At 44.9% G+C, this 19,819-nt stretch overlaps 1 protein-coding gene across 1 annotated transcript in view; it reads right to left on the minus strand.

Moving 5' to 3' along the window:
- The window catches only part of LOC140739531 (lymphocyte cytosolic protein 2-like), a 181,572-nt gene extending 168,034 nt beyond the window's left edge, over positions 1-13,538 (minus strand). Inside the window, exons 1-2 of the mRNA XM_073067931.1 lie at positions 13,481-13,538; positions 1,950-1,996 (exon numbers count right to left, since the gene is read on the minus strand). Of these exons, the coding sequence (XP_072924032.1) occupies positions 1,950-1,993 (44 nt within the window). The 5' untranslated portion in view covers positions 1,994-1,996; positions 13,481-13,538. The remainder of the gene's footprint in view (positions 1-1,949; positions 1,997-13,480) is intronic.
- Positions 13,539-19,819: the final 6,281 nt, after the last annotated feature.

Here is a 19,819-nt window from a genome sequence, read left to right on the forward strand (position 1 = left end):
TTGTGATAGTGGAAGTGCTGGAACTTTTCAAAAACATTAGGTACAGAAGAGATGTCAGGGGTAAGTTTTTTATGCAGAGAGCCGTGAGTGCGTGGAATGGGCTGCTGGCGATGGTGGTGGAGGCAGATACAATAGGGTCTTTTAAGAGACTCCTGGGTGGGTACATGGAGCTTAGAAAAATAGAGAGCTGTGGTAACCCTGGGTAATTTCTAAGGTAAGGACATGTTCAGCACAGCATTGTGGCCCGAAGGGCCTGTATTGTGCTGTAGATTTTCTATGTTTCTATTAGGATAAGTAAGTCACCAGGGCTGAAGGGATATACACCAGGTTATTATGGGAAGTAAAGGAAGAGATGTATGCACCTTTGACATTGATCTTTGTGTCCTCACTGGCCACAGGAATAGAACCAGAAGTTTGGAAGGTGGCAGATGTTATTCCTTTGTTCAAGAAAGGACAATTGGGTTATTCAAAGTGAAAACCCTAGAAATTGTAGACTATTGAGTTTTACATCTGTGGTGGGAAAGCACTTGGAGAGGATTCTTAGAGGTAGGATTTACAAGCATTTGGAAAAGCATAGCATGATTAGGGATAGTCAGCATGGCTTTTCAAAGGACAGTTCTTGTCTCATAAGCCTGAGTGAATTCTTTGAGGAAGTGACAGAACAAACTGAGCAGTGGATATGGTGTATATGTATTTTAATAAGGCACTTCACAAGGTTCCTCACTGTGGGCTCTTTCTGAGAGACAGGAGGCACGGGATCCAGGAGAACTTAGCTGCATTGGCTTGTCCACAGAAGGCAGAGGGAGGTAGTAGATGGAGTATAACATAAGCCAGGAGATTCTGAAGATGCTGAAAATCAGAGTAACACATACAAAATGATGGAGAAATTCAGCAGGTCAGACAGCATCTTTGAAGAAGAGTAGGGAGTCATTGTTTTCCACTGGTCAGTAATCTCCAGGCAGAATAAAGGGTCTTGGTATGAGACCTAGAAAAAGTAGACAGCCAGAATGGAAATACGTAATATAAGGAAGCATAATTTTAAGGTGGTTGGAGAGAAGTATAATGGAGATGATTGTTTTTTTATGGTAGGTACATGGAACACATTGCCAGAGCTGATGGTAGAGACAGATACATTACGAACATGTAAGAGACTCTGAGATAGGTACATAGATGAAAGAAAAAATGGAGAGCTATTTAGGAGTGAAAGGTTTGATTAATCTTAGAGTAAAAAGTTAGTATAACATTGTAGGCCAAAGGGCCTGCGCTTCCATATTGCATTAAACAGCAGAAAGCTGTGGCCACAGCTCAGCACCTCATGGAAACCAGCCTCCCCTCCATGGACTCTCCGTACTTCTGGCTGTCTCAGTAAAGCAGCCAATGTAATCAAAGACCCCACCTTTCCCAAATATTTTCACTTCTCCCCTTCTCCAACATGTATAAGATCAGCCTGAGAGCACATTCCACTAGGCTAAAGACTTTGTAAGTACACTTTTTATAAGACTACAAAGGTTTCTAAGTGTGATAATATTGATCTCACAATCTACCTCGTTATGATTTTGCATCTTAATGTTTACCTGCACTATACTTTGCAGATGTTACATTTTATTCTGCATTCTTTTATTGCTTTACCTTGTTGTATCTCAATGCACTGTATGAACAGTATGCAAGATCAGCTTTTTACTGTACAGTACCTTAGTGCATGTTACAATAATATTCCAATTCCAATGTGTTTGTACTAAATAGGATTGTTCACAAATAAATCTATTTGAGAATGAACAGTTGGCTAAGGTAAGGCTTGTTGCCTCACATAAGTTGAAGAATGCAATTCATATGGTAACACTCAGATTTCAATGCTATGGACTGCAATGTAGGGTACCGCCTAGTCTGCATGAATTACTCCCTTTTTCAAGCTGTACTTTGCATGCATAAATATCCTTAGAACTACTTACGGCACACGTAGTGTGGGGAATCTTTGAATGTCATTTTCTGACATGTTCTGTAAAGTGAAAGAAAAGATCAATTTACTAGAGATGTATAGTTTTGAAACTGGTGTGTAGACTTACAAGTAATAGTGTTCAAATGAACAACTCCAATGTCCAATGAATATACACAGAAAATGAAAACCATTGTTTGAACCAAAAACATTAACACCTAATAACAGACAAATGGTAACATATACAGTAGAGCGATGGAACATCTACCGTATTATTTACATTATAAGAATGAAATGTTCATCACGTCAAATATCAAATCTACTCAGAGCAAATGAAAAAATATTGTGAAGCTTTTTTTTTAAAAGTCTTTCTGCTGTGTCTTAACGTTTTAATATTGTTGCATAAATGGTTAAAGCAATTACAACATGCACAGACTCTACTAAGGTGTTAGGTCAGAAACAATGCTAACTACAAAGAAATGTGTCCAAACAAATGATGTTTAGGGCTTGCTGGATGTAAAAACCAGACTGTGAGACAGTGACAAGGTGGCTAGCCTAGGACAGAACAGCTACACTAAACTCATCAGGAACATTCTAATGAATGAATGAATTAAACCAGGGTTGGAACACTAACTGAATGCAGAGAAAACAAAGATTGAAATATCCAAGGAACCAGGCAGCTGAAACAAGCTCTGTCTGTCAGAAAATTTAAGACAATTAGTATAAAGGTTCTATTTCAAGAAATAGCTGTGAACAAGTAAACAAGAATGATAGAATGCACTGCCAGCGAAGGTGGTAGAGGCAGATACAATAGGTTCTTTAAAGAAATTGTTAGATAGGTACATGGAGCATAGAAAAATAGAGGGCTATGTGATAGGGTATTTCTAGGCAAATTCTAGAGTAGGTTACGTGGTCAGCACAACATTGTGGGCCAAAGGACCTGTAATATGCTGTAGATTTCTATATTTTCTATGACAGGAACTGTTTCTGCCAAAGAAAAGGCAGAGTGAAATGTAAAATGCACTTTTGAGAGGAACAAGGTAATATAACTGGAGTTTGGCAGTCACCTGCAGGGTACAGCAGGAGGAAAACAATGTTAAATAAAAAAAGGGTTTCAGCCCAAAATGTTGACTGTACTTTTCTCCATATTTACTGCCTGGCCTGCTGAGCTCCCCCAACATTTTGTGTGGTTGCTAGGAAAAGAATGCCAATGCATTACTGTCACTCTGAGAGAGACTGTAACCATCATCCTGAATGCAACCGTTGTGCTTGAAAAAGAAACTTACACCAAATGTGGGGTGCATACTTTATCATAAATATGCACCAGGACAATGTTTGAACTGATCCTGATACTGAATTAAACTAATATGCTCCCAGCACAGGATACATACACTTCCAAAAATTTGCAACTATCCAGAGTTTTCTGAGGAAGTTACCAGGAGAGTTGATGAATCAGAATCAGGTTTAATATCACTGGCATTAAGAAGAAAGAACAATACAGCACAGTACAGGCCCTTCAGCCCACAATGTTGTGCCGACCCTTAAACTCTGCCTCCCATATAACCCCCACCTTAAATTCCTCCATATACCCGTCTAGTAGTCTCTTAAACTTCACTAGTGTATCTGCCTCCACCACTGACTCAGTCAGTGCATTCCAGCCACCAACCACTCTCTGAGTGAAAAACCTTCCTCTAATATCCCCCGAACTTTCCTCCCCTTAGCTTAAAGCCATGTCCTCTTGTAGTAAGCAGTGGTGCCCTGGGGAAGAGGCGCTGGCTGTCTACTCCATCCATTCCTCTTAATACCTTGTATAACTCTATCATGTCTCCTCTCATCCTCCTTCTCTCCAAAGAGTAAAGCCCTAGCTCCCTTAATCTCTGATCATAATCCATACCCTATATTCCTCAATAGACCCATCTGATCCTTGCTTCCTAAACCTTACGTATGCTGCCTTCTTCCACCTGACTAGATTCTCCACCTCACTTGTCACCCATGGTTCCTTCACCCTCCCATTCTTTATCTTCCTCACCGGGACAAATTTATCCCTAACATCCTGCAAGAGATCCCTAAACATCGACCACATGTTCATAGTACATTTCCCTGCAAAAACATCATCCCAGTTCACACCTGCAAGTTCTAGCCTTATAGCCTCTTCATCTGCCCTTCCCCAATTAAAAATTTTCCTGTCCTCTCTGATTCTATCCTTTTCTATGATAATGTTAAAGGCCAGGGAGAGGTGGTCACTGTCCCCCAGATGCTCACCCACTGAGAGATCTGTGACCTGATCCGGTTCGTTACCTAATACTAGGTCTAGTATGACATTCCCCCTAGTCGGCCTGTCAACATACTGTGACAGGAATTCGTCCTGGACACACTTAACAAACTCTGCCCCATCTAAACCCTTGGAATTAATCAGATGTCAATCAATATTAGGGAAGTTAAAGTCACCCATGAAAACAACCCTGTTATTTTTGCACCTTTCCAAAATCTGCCTCCCAATCTGCTCCTCGGTATCTCTGCTGCTACCAGGGGGCCTATAGAATACTCCCAATAGAGTAACTGCTCCCTTCCTGTTCCTGACTTCTACCCATACTGACACAAACGAGGATCCTGCTACATTACCCACCCTTTCTGCAGCTGTAATAGTATCCCTGACCAGTAATGCCACCCCTCCTCCCCTTTCCCCCCCTCTCTATCCCTTTTAAAGCACTGAAATCCAGGAATATTGAGAATCCATTCCTGCCCGGGTGCCAACCAAGTCTCTGTAATGGCCACTACATCATAATTCCATGTATGTATCCAAGCTCTCAGTTCATCACCTTTGTTCCTGATGCCTCTTGCATTGAAGTACATCCACTTTAGTCCTTCTACCTTACTACCCTTTATTCTGTTTCTATTTCCTCAAAGCCTCTTTATATGCTAGATCTGGCTTTACTCCATGCAGTATATTTGCACCTCTCGCATGACATTTATCCTCCTCCACCTCACTATCTGCTGTAACACTCTGGATTTCCTCCCCCTGCAAATCTAGTTTAAACCCCCTGGAGCAGCACTGGCAAACCTTCCCGCAAGGATGTTAGTCCCCCTCCAGTTCAGGTGCAACCCGTCCCGTCGGAACAGGTCCCACCTTCCCTGGACCAAGGCCCAATTGTCCAGAAACATGAAGCCCTCCCTCCTGCACTATCTCCTTAGCCACGTATTTAGCTGCATTATCTTCCTATTTCTAGCCTCACTAGCACGTGGTATGGGTAGCAATCCTGAGATTACAACCCTGGAGGTCCTGTCCTTCAACATATGTCATGGATTTTGTTATCTTAGCGGCACAGTACAGTACATACATGATAATATGGGGGGTTGTGTTAAATAAATACCATAGAACATAGAATAGTACAGCACATTACAGGCCCTTCGGCCCATAATGTTGTGCCGACCCTCAAACTCTGCCTCCCATATAACCCCCCTACCTTAAATTCCTCCATATACCTGTCTAGTAGTCTCGTAAACTTCACTAGTGTATCTGCCTCCACCACTGACTCAGACAGTGCATTCCACGCATCAACCACTCTCTGAGTGAAAAACCTTCCTCTAATATCCCCCTTGAACTTCACTCCCCATAACTTAAAGCCATGTCCTCTTGTACTGAGCAGTGGTGCCCTGGGGAAGAGGCGCTGGCTGTCCACTCTGTCTATTCCTCTTAATATCTTGTACACCTCTATCATGTCTCCTCTCATCCTCCTTCTCTCCAAAGCCCTAACTCCCTTAATCTCTGATCATAATCCATACTCTCTAAACCAGGCAGCATCCTGGTAAATCTCCTCTGTACTCTTTCCAATGCTTCCACATTCTTCCTATAGTGAGGTGACCAGAACTGGACTCAGTACTCCAAGTGTCGCCTAACTAGAGTTTTATAGAGCTGCATCATTACCTCGCGACTCTTAAACACTATCCCTCGACTTATGAAAGGTAACACTCCATAAGCTTTCTTAACTACCCTATCTACCTGTGAGGCAACTTTCAGGGATCTGTGGACCTGTACCCCCAGATCTCTCTGCTCCTCCACACTACCAAGTATCCTGCCATTTACTTTGTACTCTGCCTTGGAGTTTGTCCTTCCAAAGTGTACCACCTCACACTTCTCCGGGTTGAACTCCATCTGCCACTTCTCAGCCCACTTCTGCATCCTATCAATGTCTCTCTGTAATCTTCGACAATCCTCTACACTATCTACAACACCACCAACCTTTGTGTCATCTGCAAACTTGCCAACCCACCCTTCTACCCCCACATCCAGGTCGTTAATAAAAATCACAAAAAATAGAGGTCCCAGAACAGATCTTTGTGGGACACCACTAGTCACAACCCTCCAATCTGAATGTACTCCCTCCACCATGACCCTTTGCCTTCTGCAGGTAAGCCAATTCTGAATCCACCTGGACAAACTTCCCTGCCTTCTGACTTTCTGAATAAGCCTACCATGTGGAACCTTGTCAAATGCCTTACTAAAATCCATGTAGATCACATCCACTACACTACCCTCATCTATATGCCTGGTCACCTCCTCAAAGAACTCTATCAGGCTTGTTAGACATGATCTGCCCTTCACAAAGCCATGCTGACTGTCCCTGATCAGACCATGATTCTCTAAATGCCCATAGATCCTATCTCTAAGAATCTTTTCCAACAGCTTTCCCACCACAGTAAGTTTATATGTCTATTAAATAGTTAAATTAAAAAATAGTGCTAAATCAGCAATAATAACTGTGAGGCAGTGTTCAAGGCTTCAATGTCCATTCAAAATTGGATGGCAGGAGGGTCCCTGAATAGCCAAGTGTGTGTCTTCAAGCTTTCCTAGCAATAACAATGAGAAGAGGGCATGTCAATGAGGAGCATTTGGTGGCTTTGGGCCTGTACTCACTGGAATTTAGAAGAATGCGGGGTATCTCATTGAAACCTATTGAATGTTGAAAGGACTGTGGATGTGGAGAGGATGCTTCCTATGGTGGGGTATCCAGAACTGGATGGCACAGCCTCAAGGTTTGAGAGGCGACCTTTTAGAACAGAGGTAAGGAGGGTTTTTTTCATCAGAGAGTAGTGAATCCATTAAGAGCTCTGCCACAGAATGCAGTGGAGGCCAAGTCCGTGTTATTATTTTCCTGATCGGTCAGGGCATCATAGGATATGGTGAGAAGGCAGGTGTATGGAGTTGAGTGGGATCCAGGATCAGCCATGATGAAATGGGGGAGCAGACTGTCATTCTGGCCTAATTCTGCTCCTATGTCTTGAGGCCTTATGTTCTTATGTCCTGAATTTTGCGGGTTCTTAACGATGGACATCACCTTTTTGAGACAGCATCCCTTGAGGATATCTTAGATACTACGAAGGCTAGTACCCAAGATGGAGTGGACTTATTTTATAACTTTCTGTAGCTTCTTTCAGTCCTGTACAGTAGCACTCCTCCATACCAGACAGTGATGCAGCCTGTCAGAATCCTCTCCACAGTACGTCTATAGAAGTTTTTGACTGGCTTAGATGACAAACTAAATCTCCTCACACTCTTCATGAAATATAACAGCTGTCTTGTTTCCTTTATAGCTTTTTGCTTTTTTTTTAACAACATAATATACTCATGTTCCCTTTGTTTCTTTGTTTATAAAGCTTGAGACCCTCTCCATTGATTTTTTTGAATTTGTGCTCAGTCCACTGCATGATTCTCAAACAGGCTTGTAAATATCAATGCAAAATGCATTGGTTTGTACATCCCTACATTAAGTTTCATCTACCGTATGTTTAACTATACTACAAACCAATTCCTCATTTCACTGTGTGCCAGATTTCCAAGAATCAGAACCAGGTTTATCATCACTGACTTGTATGTCATAAAATTTATCGTTATGTGACAGCAGTGCAGTATGGACATAAAAATTACTATATTTATTTTCCAATTTAGTGTGAACCAACAGAGTAACAAGGCAGTTGTCAGGGTTCATGCACCATTTTAAAATGTGATGGTGCATGAGAAGCAGTTGTTCCTGAGTCACTGAGTTGAGTCTTCAGGCTCCTTGACCTTCTCCCTGATGGACATTTGAAAGCATGTTCTGGATGTTAAGGGTCTTTAGTGAGAGATGCCATCTCCTTGAGGTACTGGCCCTTGGAATGACCTTAATGGTGAGGAGTGCTCTGCCTATGGTCGAGCAGGCTGAATCCACTGGGCTCTGCAGCTTTTCACAGTTCTGTGCATTAGAGCCTCCATATCAGGTTGTGATGCATCTATAGAAATTCGCAAGAGTCTTTTGTAACACACCGTATCTCCTCAAACTCTGATCAAAGTGTAGCCACTGGCATGCTGTCTTTGTGATTGCATCACTGGGTAGGGCCCAGGATGCTGACGCTCAAGAATTTGAAACTGCTTACCATTTCCACTGCTGACCCGCCCCCTCGCCTCCAAGGGTGTGTATTCTCCAAACTTCCCCTTCTTGAATTCCACAATTAGTACCTTGATCTTGCTGATAGTGAGTTTAAGGTTGTTATTGTGACATTGCTCAGCCAATGTAAGTATCTCTCTTGTGTATATCACCTCAAAGCCATTTGAGATTTTACTAACAACAGAGGTGTCATCTGCAAATTGGTAGAAAGCGTTTGAGCTGTGGTTAGCCACGCATCATAAGCAGTTGGCTAAGTATGTATCCTTGAGGTACACCTGTGTCAATTGTCAGCTAGAAGGAAATATTATTACCAATCCACAGTGACTGTGGTTTCCTCATGAGGAAGTTCAGGATCTGCAGAGGGAGGTACAAAGGCCTAGGCTTTGAAACTTGTTGATTAATAATAATAGGATGGTGGTGCTGAGCAGCAACCTGCTGTATGTGTTTGTCTAGGTGCTCTTGAGCAAAGTGGAGAGCCAGTGAGATTGTGTCCACTGTATTGATGTTGTGGTAATAGACAAACTACAATGGATCCATAGCCTTGTTCAGAAAGGACTTAACCAAACCCTTGAAGCACTTCATTATGGTAAATAATATAAAACATAAAATACCTCTTGCTCCTTTTAGGGGTTTTGAGGATACAATGCATCCATGTTGTTTGGGGATGGGTGGAGGGAGTACCAAAATTAATGCAAAATTTTCTTTTCCCTTTTGGTCCTTCTATGCTACTTGACACCTGGGCATCTTTACTTCATCCCACCCCCTCCAGGTTTCACCAGTCACCTGGTGTTTCTCTCTCCCCTCCCCCCAAATTCTAAACATACTTCTCAGCTGTTTTCTCCAGTTCTGCACAATGGTTTCAACCTGAAATGTCGACTGTACTTTTTTCCACAGATGCACTCTGGTCTGCTGAGTTCCTCCATCATTTTGTGCGTGTTGCTCGGATTTCCAGCATCTGCAGATTTTCTCTTGTTTGTGCTACTTGACTTGGTGAGTTCCTCCAGCTGCCAGTTTCTTCTTCCAAACTCCAGCATTGGTGTTTTCCTGTGTATCCATTTAATGCATGTGGCCACTGTCATTTAGTAATATAGGTATGTAGATGGACAACAGAGTTCAGCAACTCTCAGCATGTGGCTGGAGCAGCAGAACTAATATCAGCCTTCATGACTTCATACATTTTTCCATTGTGTTGTTTTCCATCTTAAGCATTTACATAAAAAATACAATACAAGGTTACAACAAAAGGGTAATGCTTGTAAAAGAAGTATAATGATGAAGTATAAAGAAATCAGACATTATTTTTATTATTCAGGTGTGCTGGAACTGGAATGCTATCATCTTTTGCAAAGTAAAACCAAGCAATGTCTGTGGCAACAAGGTTTCACTCCCAGATGAGTTCAATACCTTTTAAGGTTGTTTTGACCAACAGAACATAGAGGCGCCTACACAAACTCCCACAGCCCCTGACTACACTACAATTTTGGCTTCTGAGACTGACGTGAGAGCTTGCTTCCGGAGTGGGAGCCCAGAGAAAGCAGCTGGCCCAAGTGGTGCACCTGGCTCAATATTGAAGACCTGTCACTTTGCCACTCTGAAGTACCCATCTACTTCAAGCAGGCTTCAATCATAAAGGTGTCCAGGAAGAACTTGGTAACCTGCCTCAATGACTATCATCCAGTAGCACTTACATCACTGTGATGAAGGCTTTGAGAGATTCATCATGCAACATACCTACTCCTCCTTGACGAGTCACTTGGATCTGCACCAGTTTGCTTATTGTCACAACAGGTCAACAGCAAGTGCTATTTCATAAGGTAAGGCAATTGATAAGGTACCCCAATACAAGGCTTATTGAGAAAGTAAGGCATTTTCTCCTTGGAGCGACGGAGGATGAGAGGTGACCTGATAGAGGTGTATAAGATGACGAGAGGCATTGATCGTGTGGATGGTCAGAGTCTTTTTCCCAGGCTGAAATGGTTGCCACAAGAGGGCACAGATTTAAGGTGCTTGGGAGTAGGTACAGTGGAGATGTCAGGGGTAAGTTTTTTTACGCAGAGAGTGGTGAGCACATGGAATGGGCTGTCGGCAATGGTGGTGGAGGCTGATACGATAGGATCTTTTAAGAGACTTTTGGATTGGTACATGGAGCATAGAAAAATAGAGGGCTATGGGTAAGTATAGTAATTTCTAAGGCAGGGACATGCTCGGCACAACTTTGTGAACTGAAGGGCCTGTACTGTGCTGTAGGTTTTCTATGTTTCTATTACAATCTCCAGCATCATTTTCTATTTCTATATCTACCCTCAACTCTCTTTTCCTCTTTATATACTTAAAAAAGCTTTCAGTATCTTCTTTGATATTAGTTGCCAGCTTCCTTTCATAATTCATCTTTTCCTTCCTAATGACCTTCTTAGTTTCCTCCTGCAAGTTTTTATAAGCTTCCCAATCCTCTGTCTTCCCACTTTCTTTGGCTTCCTTCTCTGCCCTTTCTTTTGCTTTTACTTTGGCCCCGACTTCACTTGTCAGCCATGGTAGTGTCCTTCTTCCATTCAAAAATTTCTTGTTATTTGGAATATATCTGTCTTGCACTTCCCTCATTTTTCACAGAAACTCCAGCGATTACTGATCTGCTGTCCTTCCTGCTAGTGTCCCTTTCCAGTCAATCCAGCCAGTTCCCCTCTCATGCCATTGTAATTTCTTGAAATTCTGACACATTGGAATATAGTTTCTCCTTCTCAAATTTCTAAGTAAACCCGATCATATTGTGATCACTGTACCCTGAGGATTCCTTAACTTCAAGCTCTCTTATCACCTCTGGATCATTGCACATCACCCAATCCAGCATAGTTGATCCCTAGTGGGCTCAACAACAAGCTGTTCTAAAGAGCATTCCCTTAGACATTCTACAAATTCTCTCTCTTGAGGTCCTGGTTTTCCCAATCTACCCACTTTCATGTTAAAATCCCCAGCGATTACCATGACATTGCCCTTGTGACACACCTTTTCTATCTCCTGCTGTAATTTGTAATCCACGTCCCGGCTGCTGTTTGGAGACCTGTATACGACTGCCGCTAGGGTCCTTTTACCCTTGCCATTTCTTAACTCAACCCATGGATACTCTATACCTTCCAATCCTATGTCATTTCTTTCTAATGATTTAATATTATTTCTTATACACAGGGCCACATCACCCCTCTTCCTACTAACCTATCTTCCCGATACACCGCATATCCTTGGATATTCAACCCCCGATGGCAGCCATTCTTTAGCCAAGTTTCAGAGACGGCTACAACGTCATACTTGCCAATCTGTAGCTGAATTTCAAGATCATCTATTTTATTTCTCATGCTGTGTGCATTCAAGTGTAACACTTTCAGTCCAGTATTTGTTGTTTTCTGTACAAGAGTGTACAGAGGGCATCACTTGGTGAACTCACAGTCTGAGGTTCACATTCAGGTTGCTATCAATCTTCTGCTTATTTCAGATACAATAGCTGATTTCATGTGAAAGATTGCTGGTGATTAATGAGACTATCAGAAGCTGTCAGCAGTTTTTGGTGCACATCATCAATGGTATGACGGTAACCTGACCATGACATTTGGAGCTGATGGTCAGTTCAAATTCTTTATACAGGTGAGATCTCTTCCAGTAATTTCTAGAGATGTTGCTCATATCAGTTGCTTGTCTCATCAGCCTAGATTAACTCCATGATACAGACCTGGTACACTTCTGTCTCAGCTCTTAGGCAGGCAAGACAGACAGCTCTAGTGTGTTAGTTCTGATATGTAAGCAAGTGAGTGGAAACCACAGGGTAGCAGCAGTGAGAAGAACCTGTCAGTAAGTGTCCACACATTAACACAATCACAATTATCTCAAACGGCTGTCAGAGCTGACCTCAGTACCCACGTTGTCATGGAAGGTACACAAACTGAGCTGCGTTGGCATGCAGTTCACTCCTTCAGCAATAATTCAATGAAGCAACATACCTGATCAAACTCACATTATGTGTTGCCCTTGTGAAGACAACATGTAATAGTCATTATTTATAGTATTTTAATTGCAACAGTTGACATGAGAAGATCAGATCGGTTGTGAATTATGAAGTTCTAAAACTTGTGTTTCAGAGTAAACATGGTCTGGGCTCTGACTGGACAACATCTACTAAGGCATGAAAATCATTGGTAAATTGTCTCAACAAATGATTATCCCTGTTCTTATGCAAGGACATATATTGTATGTCTCGCGCATTCCTCGTTCCAAAACAGAGGATACAAATGGAACTGTATGAGGTCAGAGGCATAGCAATATCACCTGAAACTTTTCCCAATAGCAACAATTTCCTTGCTTTACTCATTTCCTTCGGTGGATTTGATATCTTAGTCTTATATACCAGCCAGAACGTCTTGGTAGTAATGTCCTGAAAATATAACACAAGGTTGTGCTCCCCCCACCCACCCCCAACTCTGTCCATATGTTCGTTGTGATAGGTGATTAACCTTCATGCCTTTCCTTCCTGTTGCCTTCTTTATCCACTCATGTATGCCCTGGTGTTCTCTGAGTCTGTAGACAACTGGGATCTGTGGCAGTAATCTACTAAACAGATGATAGCGTAATGCTTAACTGTCTGCCAGAGTTTGGACAACTCTTAATATGTTCAGTATGTCATCCAGGGCTCTCTTCTAAGGCAAATCCATTACAAAAATTTGACCTTAAACAAGTCAGTATTTTTTAAAATTCTTGTATTCCCTGCTTTGCTTGTTTAGTATATAGTAAGTGACATTGCATACTGTATTTGGACTCACTGCTGCAATCTGTATGCAGGCATTGGAAAGTGTTTATGAAATTAATTAAGGAATTGATAGTTTATCTCTGATTGTTGATATGAGGATAGACTTTCAGCTCAGTGAAAAATCTTCAGGGTTTGCAACTTGACTGTGTTGCATGTCAGTTAGTTATCAGTGCCATGGGCAATGCTGGTGAGGACACTGAAAGAGAGTCGTATTCTGTCTGGGAACTTCCCCCTTTGTGGCTCTATAATACACAGCATAATGCCTTCACATTCACTGGGAGAGCAAAATAAAACTTAAATCCAATATTTCACTCCAAAAATAAATTGATCACTTACCAGAAATCTTTGCCCATTAATATTGTTCTTTTTTATAACCTTTTCGCAGTCTTTCCAGTCTAGCTATTAAATACAAAAGGAATGATAACATTAGCTACAATGTATTGACAATGTTGCATTGGCTGAATGACCGATAAGAGTTTTTTACAAAATTTCTTTAAGGAACAGTTGAACAGAAACAACATCAATTTTTCAATAAAAGCAGGGTATCGTAATAACAAAGAAACATGCTGTGGATAGTTACAGTATGTATTAATTGTCCCTAAAATCATTCTCTGTCATGTATACAACATAGGCAAGACTGATTGATGAGGGAATCTACAATAAAAGATAAAGTAAAAGAACCCCCTGAGAAAAAGTAACTATAGTGAGCAGAGTCAGTATGGAATTATGAAAGACAATTCCTGTTTGATTAACTTGTAGATGTGCCTTGTGGAATATGCAAAAGGAAATAAATGGGTGTGGTGCATTTGGATTTCTAGGTTTTAACAATGTCTTTCACAGAAAGTAGGTTAATAATGTTAGAGCACATAGAACTGGGGTGTAATGCACTGATAGAATCTGAAAATTGGTTATTGGAGAGAAAGCAGAATAAATGGATCGTTTTCAAATTGGTAGGCTGTGACGTGGGGCAAAGCAAGGATTAGTGCTGTGGCCTAGTCTCCATTAATACTTTGGCTGAGATTACAAAACATCAGATAGTTATACAGCATTGAAACAGACCATTATATATCCACCAGTGGATGCTCTTCAGTATTAATCCTAACTCCCAGCACTCAGTTCATTCTTCTATGCTGAGGCAATTCAAGTCTTCAGTACTTTTAGTGTTTATTTGGCAGTCTTCTTCATAAGAAACGGAATTTGTAAAGTGAAACACTTTGTAGTTATAGCAGAGACTGAGACACATGAGAGCAGGCTAAAAAAACGGAGGCAACGAAAGCTGCGTTCGCACGCGTCCGACTGATCCGGCCCGCATGAAGCTGCATTTTGCTCAATCCGGCCCGTGACCTGAAATGAGTTTGACACCCCTGCTCTAGTGTATCCATGGCTGACCCAACACAATCCCCACCCCTGCTCTAGTGTATCCATGGCTGACCCAACACAATCCCCACCCCTGGTATAGTGTATCCATGGCTGACCCAACACAATCCCCACCCCTGTTCTAGTGTATCCATGGCTGACCCAACACAATCCCCACCCCTGGTGTAGTGTATCCATGGATGACCCAACACAATCCCCACCCCTGTTCTAGTGTATCCATGGCTGACCCAACACAATCCCCACCCCTGGTGTAGTGTATCCATGGCTGACCCAACACAATCCCCACCCCTGTTCTAGTGTATCCATGGCTGACCCAACACAATCCCCACTCCTGTTCTAGTGTATCCATGGCTGACCCAACACAATCCTCACCCCTGCTCTAGTGTATCCATGGCTGACCCAACACAATCCTCACCCCTGTTCTAGTGTATCCATGGCTGACCCAACACAATCCCCACCCCTGGTGTAGTGTATCCATGGCTGACCCAACACAATCCTCACCCCTGTTCTAGTGTATCCATGGCTGACCCAACACAATCCCCACCCCTGTTCTAGTGTATCCATGGCTGACCCAACACAATCCTCACCCCTGGTGTAGTGTATCCATGGCTGACCCAACACAATCCCCACCCCTGGTGTAGTGTATCCATGGCTGACCCAACACAATCCCCACCCCTGGTGTAGTGTATCCATGGCTGACCCAACACAATCCCCACCCCTGTTGTAGTGTATCCATGGCTGACCCAACACAATCCCCACCACTGTTCTAGTGTATCCATGGCTGACCCAACACAATCCTCACCCCTGGTGTAGTGTATCCATGGCTGACCCAACACAATCCCCACCCCTGTTCTAGTGTATCCATGGCTGACCCAACACAATCCCCACCCCTGGTGTAGTGTATCCATGGCTGACCCAACACAATCCTCACCCCTGGTGTAGTGTATCCATGGCTGACCCAACACAATCCTCACCCCTGTTCTAGTGTATCCATGGCTGACCCAACACAATCCCCACCCCTGTTCTAGTGTATCCATGGCTGACCCAACACAATCCCCACCCCTGGTGTAGTGTATCCATGGCTGACCCAACACAATCCTCACCCCTGGTGTAGTGTATCCATGGCTGACCCAACACAATCCCCACCCCTGTTCTAGTGTATCCATGGCTGACCCAACACAATCCCCACTCCTGTTCTAGTGTATCCATGGCTGACCCAACACAATCCTCACCCCTGCTCTAGTGTATCCATGGCTGACCCAACACAATCCCCACCCCTGTTCTAGTGTATCCATGGCTGACCCAACACAATCCCCACCCCTGGTGTAGTGTATCCATGGCTGACCCAACACAATCCCCACCCCTGTTCTAGTGTATCCATGGCTGACCCAACACAATCCCCACCCCTGTTCTAGTGTATCCATGGCTGACCCAACACAATCTTCACCCCTGGTGTAGTGTATCCATGGCTGACCCAACACAATCCCCACCCCTGTTCTAGTGTATCCATGGCTGACCCAACACAATCCCCACCCCTGGTGTAGTGTATCCATGGCTGACCCAACACAATCCCCACCCCTGTTCTAGTGTATCCATGGCTGACCCAACACAATCCCCACCCCTGGTGTAGTGTATCCATGGCTGACCCAACACAATCCTCACCCCTGTTCTAGTGTATCCATGGCTGACCCAACACAATCCCCACTCCTGGTGTAGTGTATCCATGGCTGACCCAACACAATCCTCACCCCTGGTGTAGTGTATCCATGGCTGACCCAACACAATCCCCACCCCTGTTCTAGTGTATCCATGGCTGACCCAACACAATCCCCACCCCTGGTGTAGTGTATCCATGGCTGACCCAACACAATCCCCACCCCTGGTGTAGTGTATCCATGGCTGACCCAACACAATCCCCACCCCTGGTGTAGTGTATTCATGGCTGACCCAACACAATCCCCACCCCTGGTGTAGTGTATCCATGGCTGACCCAACACAATCCTCACCCCTGTTCTAGTGTATCCATGGCTGACCCAACACAATCCCCACTCCTGGTGTAGTGTATCCATGGCTGACCCAACACAATCCTCACCCCTGGTGTAGTGTATCCATGGCTGACCCAACACAATCCCCACCCCTGGTGTAGTGTATCCATGGCTGACCCAACACAATCCCCACCCCTGTTCTAGTGTATCCATGGCTGACCCAACACAATCCCCACCCCTGGTGTAGTGTATCCATGGCTGACCCAACACAATCCCCACCCCTGGTGTAGTGTATCCATGGCTGACCCAACACAATCCCCACCCCTGTTCTAGTGTATCCATGGCTGACCCAACACAATCCCCACCCCTGGTGTAGTGTATCCATGGCTGACCCAACACAATCCTCACCCCTGCTCTAGTGTATCCATGGCTGACCCAACACAATCCCCACCCCTGGTGTAGTGTATCCATGGCTGACCCAACACAATCCTCACCCCTGCTCTAGTGTATCCATGGCTGACCCAACACAATCCCCACCCCTGTTCTAGTGTATCCATGGCTGACCCAACACAATCCCCACCCCTGGTGTAGTGTATCCATGGCTGACCCAACACAATCCTCACCCCTGCTCTAGTGTATCCATGGCTGACCCAACACAATCCCCACCCCTGTTCTAGTGTATCCATGGCTGACCCAACACAATCCCCACCCCTGTTCTAGTGTATCCATGGCTGACCCAACACAATCCCCACCCCTGGTGTAGTGTATCCATGGCTGACCCAACACAATCCCCACCCCTGTTCTAGTGTATCCATGGCTGACCCAACACAATCCCCACCCCTGGTGTAGTGTATCCATGGCTGACCCAACACAATCCTCACCCCTGTTCTAGTGTATCCATGGCTGACCCAACACAATCCCCACCCCTGCTCTAGTGTATCCATGGCTGACCCAACACAATCCCCACCCCTGGTGTAGTGTATCCATGGCTGACCCAACACAATCCTCACCCCTGCTCTAGTGTATCCATGGCTGACCCAACACAATCCCCACCCCTGGTGTAGTGTATCCATGGCTGACCCAACACAATCCTCACCCCTGGTGTAGTGTATCCATGGCTGACCCAACACAATCCCCACCCCTGGTGTAGTGTATCCATGGCTGACCCAACACAATCCCCACCCCTGTTGTAGTGTATCCATGGCTGACCCAACACAATCCCCACCCCTGTTCTAGTGTATCCATGGCTGACCCAACACAATCCCCACCCCTGGTGTAGTGTATCCATGGCTGACCCAACACAATCCCCACCCCTGTTCTAGTGTATCCATGGCTGACCCAACACAATCCCCACTCCTGTTCTAGTGTATCCATGGCTGACCCAACACAATCCTCACCCCTGCTCTAGTGTATCCATGGCTGACCCAACACAATCCTCACCCCTGTTCTAGTGTATCCATGGCTGACCCAACACAATCCCCACCCCTGGTGTAGTGTATCCATGGCTGACCCAACACAATCCTCACCCCTGTTCTAGTGTATCCATGGCTGACCCAACACAATCCCCACCCCTGTTCTAGTGTATCCATGGCTGACCCAACACAATCCTCACCCCTGGTGTAGTGTATCCATGGCTGACCCAACACAATCCCCACCCCTGGTGTAGTGTATCCATGGCTGACCCAACACAATCCCCACCCTGGTGTAGTGTATCCATGGCTGACCCAACACAATCCCCACCCCTGTTGTAGTGTATCCATGGCTGACCCAACACAATCCCCCACCCCTGTTCTAGTGTATCCATGGCTGACCCAACACAATCCCCACCCCTGTTGTAGTGTATCCATGGCTGACCAACACAATCCCCACCCCTGTTCTAGTGTATCCATGGCTGACCCAACACAATCCTCACCCCTGGTGTAGTGTATCCATGGCTGACCCAACACAATCCCCACCCCTGGTGTAGTGTATCCATAGCTGACCCAACACAATCCCCACCCCTGTTCTAGTGTATCCATGGCTGACCCAACACAAATCCCCACCCCTGTTCTAGTGTATCCATGGCTGACCCAACACAATCCCCACCCCTGGTGTAGTGTATCCATGGCTGACCCAACACAATCCTCACCCCTGGTGTAGTGTATCCATGGCTGACCCAACACAATCCCCACCCCTGTTCTAGTGTATCCATGGCTGACCCAACACAATCCCCACCCCTGTTCTAGTGTATCCATGGCTGACCCAACACAATCCCCACCCCTGGTGTAGTGTATCCATGGCTGACCCAACACAATCCTCACCCCTGGTGTAGTGTATCCATGGCTGACCCAACACAATCCTCACCCCTGTTCTAGTGTATCCATGGCTGACCCAACACAATCCCCACCCCTGTTCTAGTGTATCCATGGCTGACCCAACACAATCCCCACCCCTGGTGTAGTGTATCCATGGCTGACCCAACACAATCCTCACCCCTGGTGTAGTGTATCCATGGCTGACCCAACACAATCCCCCACCCCTGTTCTAGTGTATCCATGGCTGACCCAACACAATCCCCACTCCCTGTTCTAGTGTATCCATGGCTGACCCAACACAATCCTCACCCCTGCTCTAGTGTATCCATGGCTGACCCAACACAATCCCCACCCCTGTTCTAGTGTATCCATGGCTGACCCAACACAATCCCAACCCCTGGTGTAGTGTATCCATGGCTGACCCAACACAATCCCCACCCCTGTTCTAGTGTATCCATGGCTGACCCAACACAATCCCCCACCCCTGTTCTAGTGTATCCATGGCTGACCCAACACAATCCTCACCCCTGGTGTAGTGTATCCATGGCTGACCCAACACAATCCCCACCCCTGTTCTAGTGTATCCATGGCTGACCCAACACAATCCCCACCCCTGGTGTAGTGTATCCATGGCTGACCCAACACAATCCCCACCCCTGTTCTAGTGTATCCATGGCTGACCAACACAATCCCCACCCCTGGTGTAGTGTATCCATGGCTGACCCAACACAATCCTCACCCCTGTTCTAGTGTATCCATGGCTGACCCAACACAAACCCACTCCTGGTGTAGTGTATCCATGGCTGACCCAACACAATCCTCACCCCTGGTGTAAGTGTATCCATGGCTGACCCAACACAATCCCCACCCCTGTTCTAGTGTATCCATGGCTGACCCAACACAATCCCCACCCCTGGTGTAGTGTATCCATGGCTGACCCAACACAATCCCCACCCCTGGTGTAGTGTATCCATGGCTGACCCAACACAATCCCCACCCCTGGTGTAGTGTATCCATGG

Source organism: Hemitrygon akajei, chromosome 15 (assembly GCF_048418815.1).
Source record: "Hemitrygon akajei chromosome 15, sHemAka1.3, whole genome shotgun sequence".
Lineage (NCBI taxonomy): Eukaryota > Metazoa > Chordata > Chondrichthyes > Myliobatiformes > Dasyatidae > Hemitrygon > Hemitrygon akajei.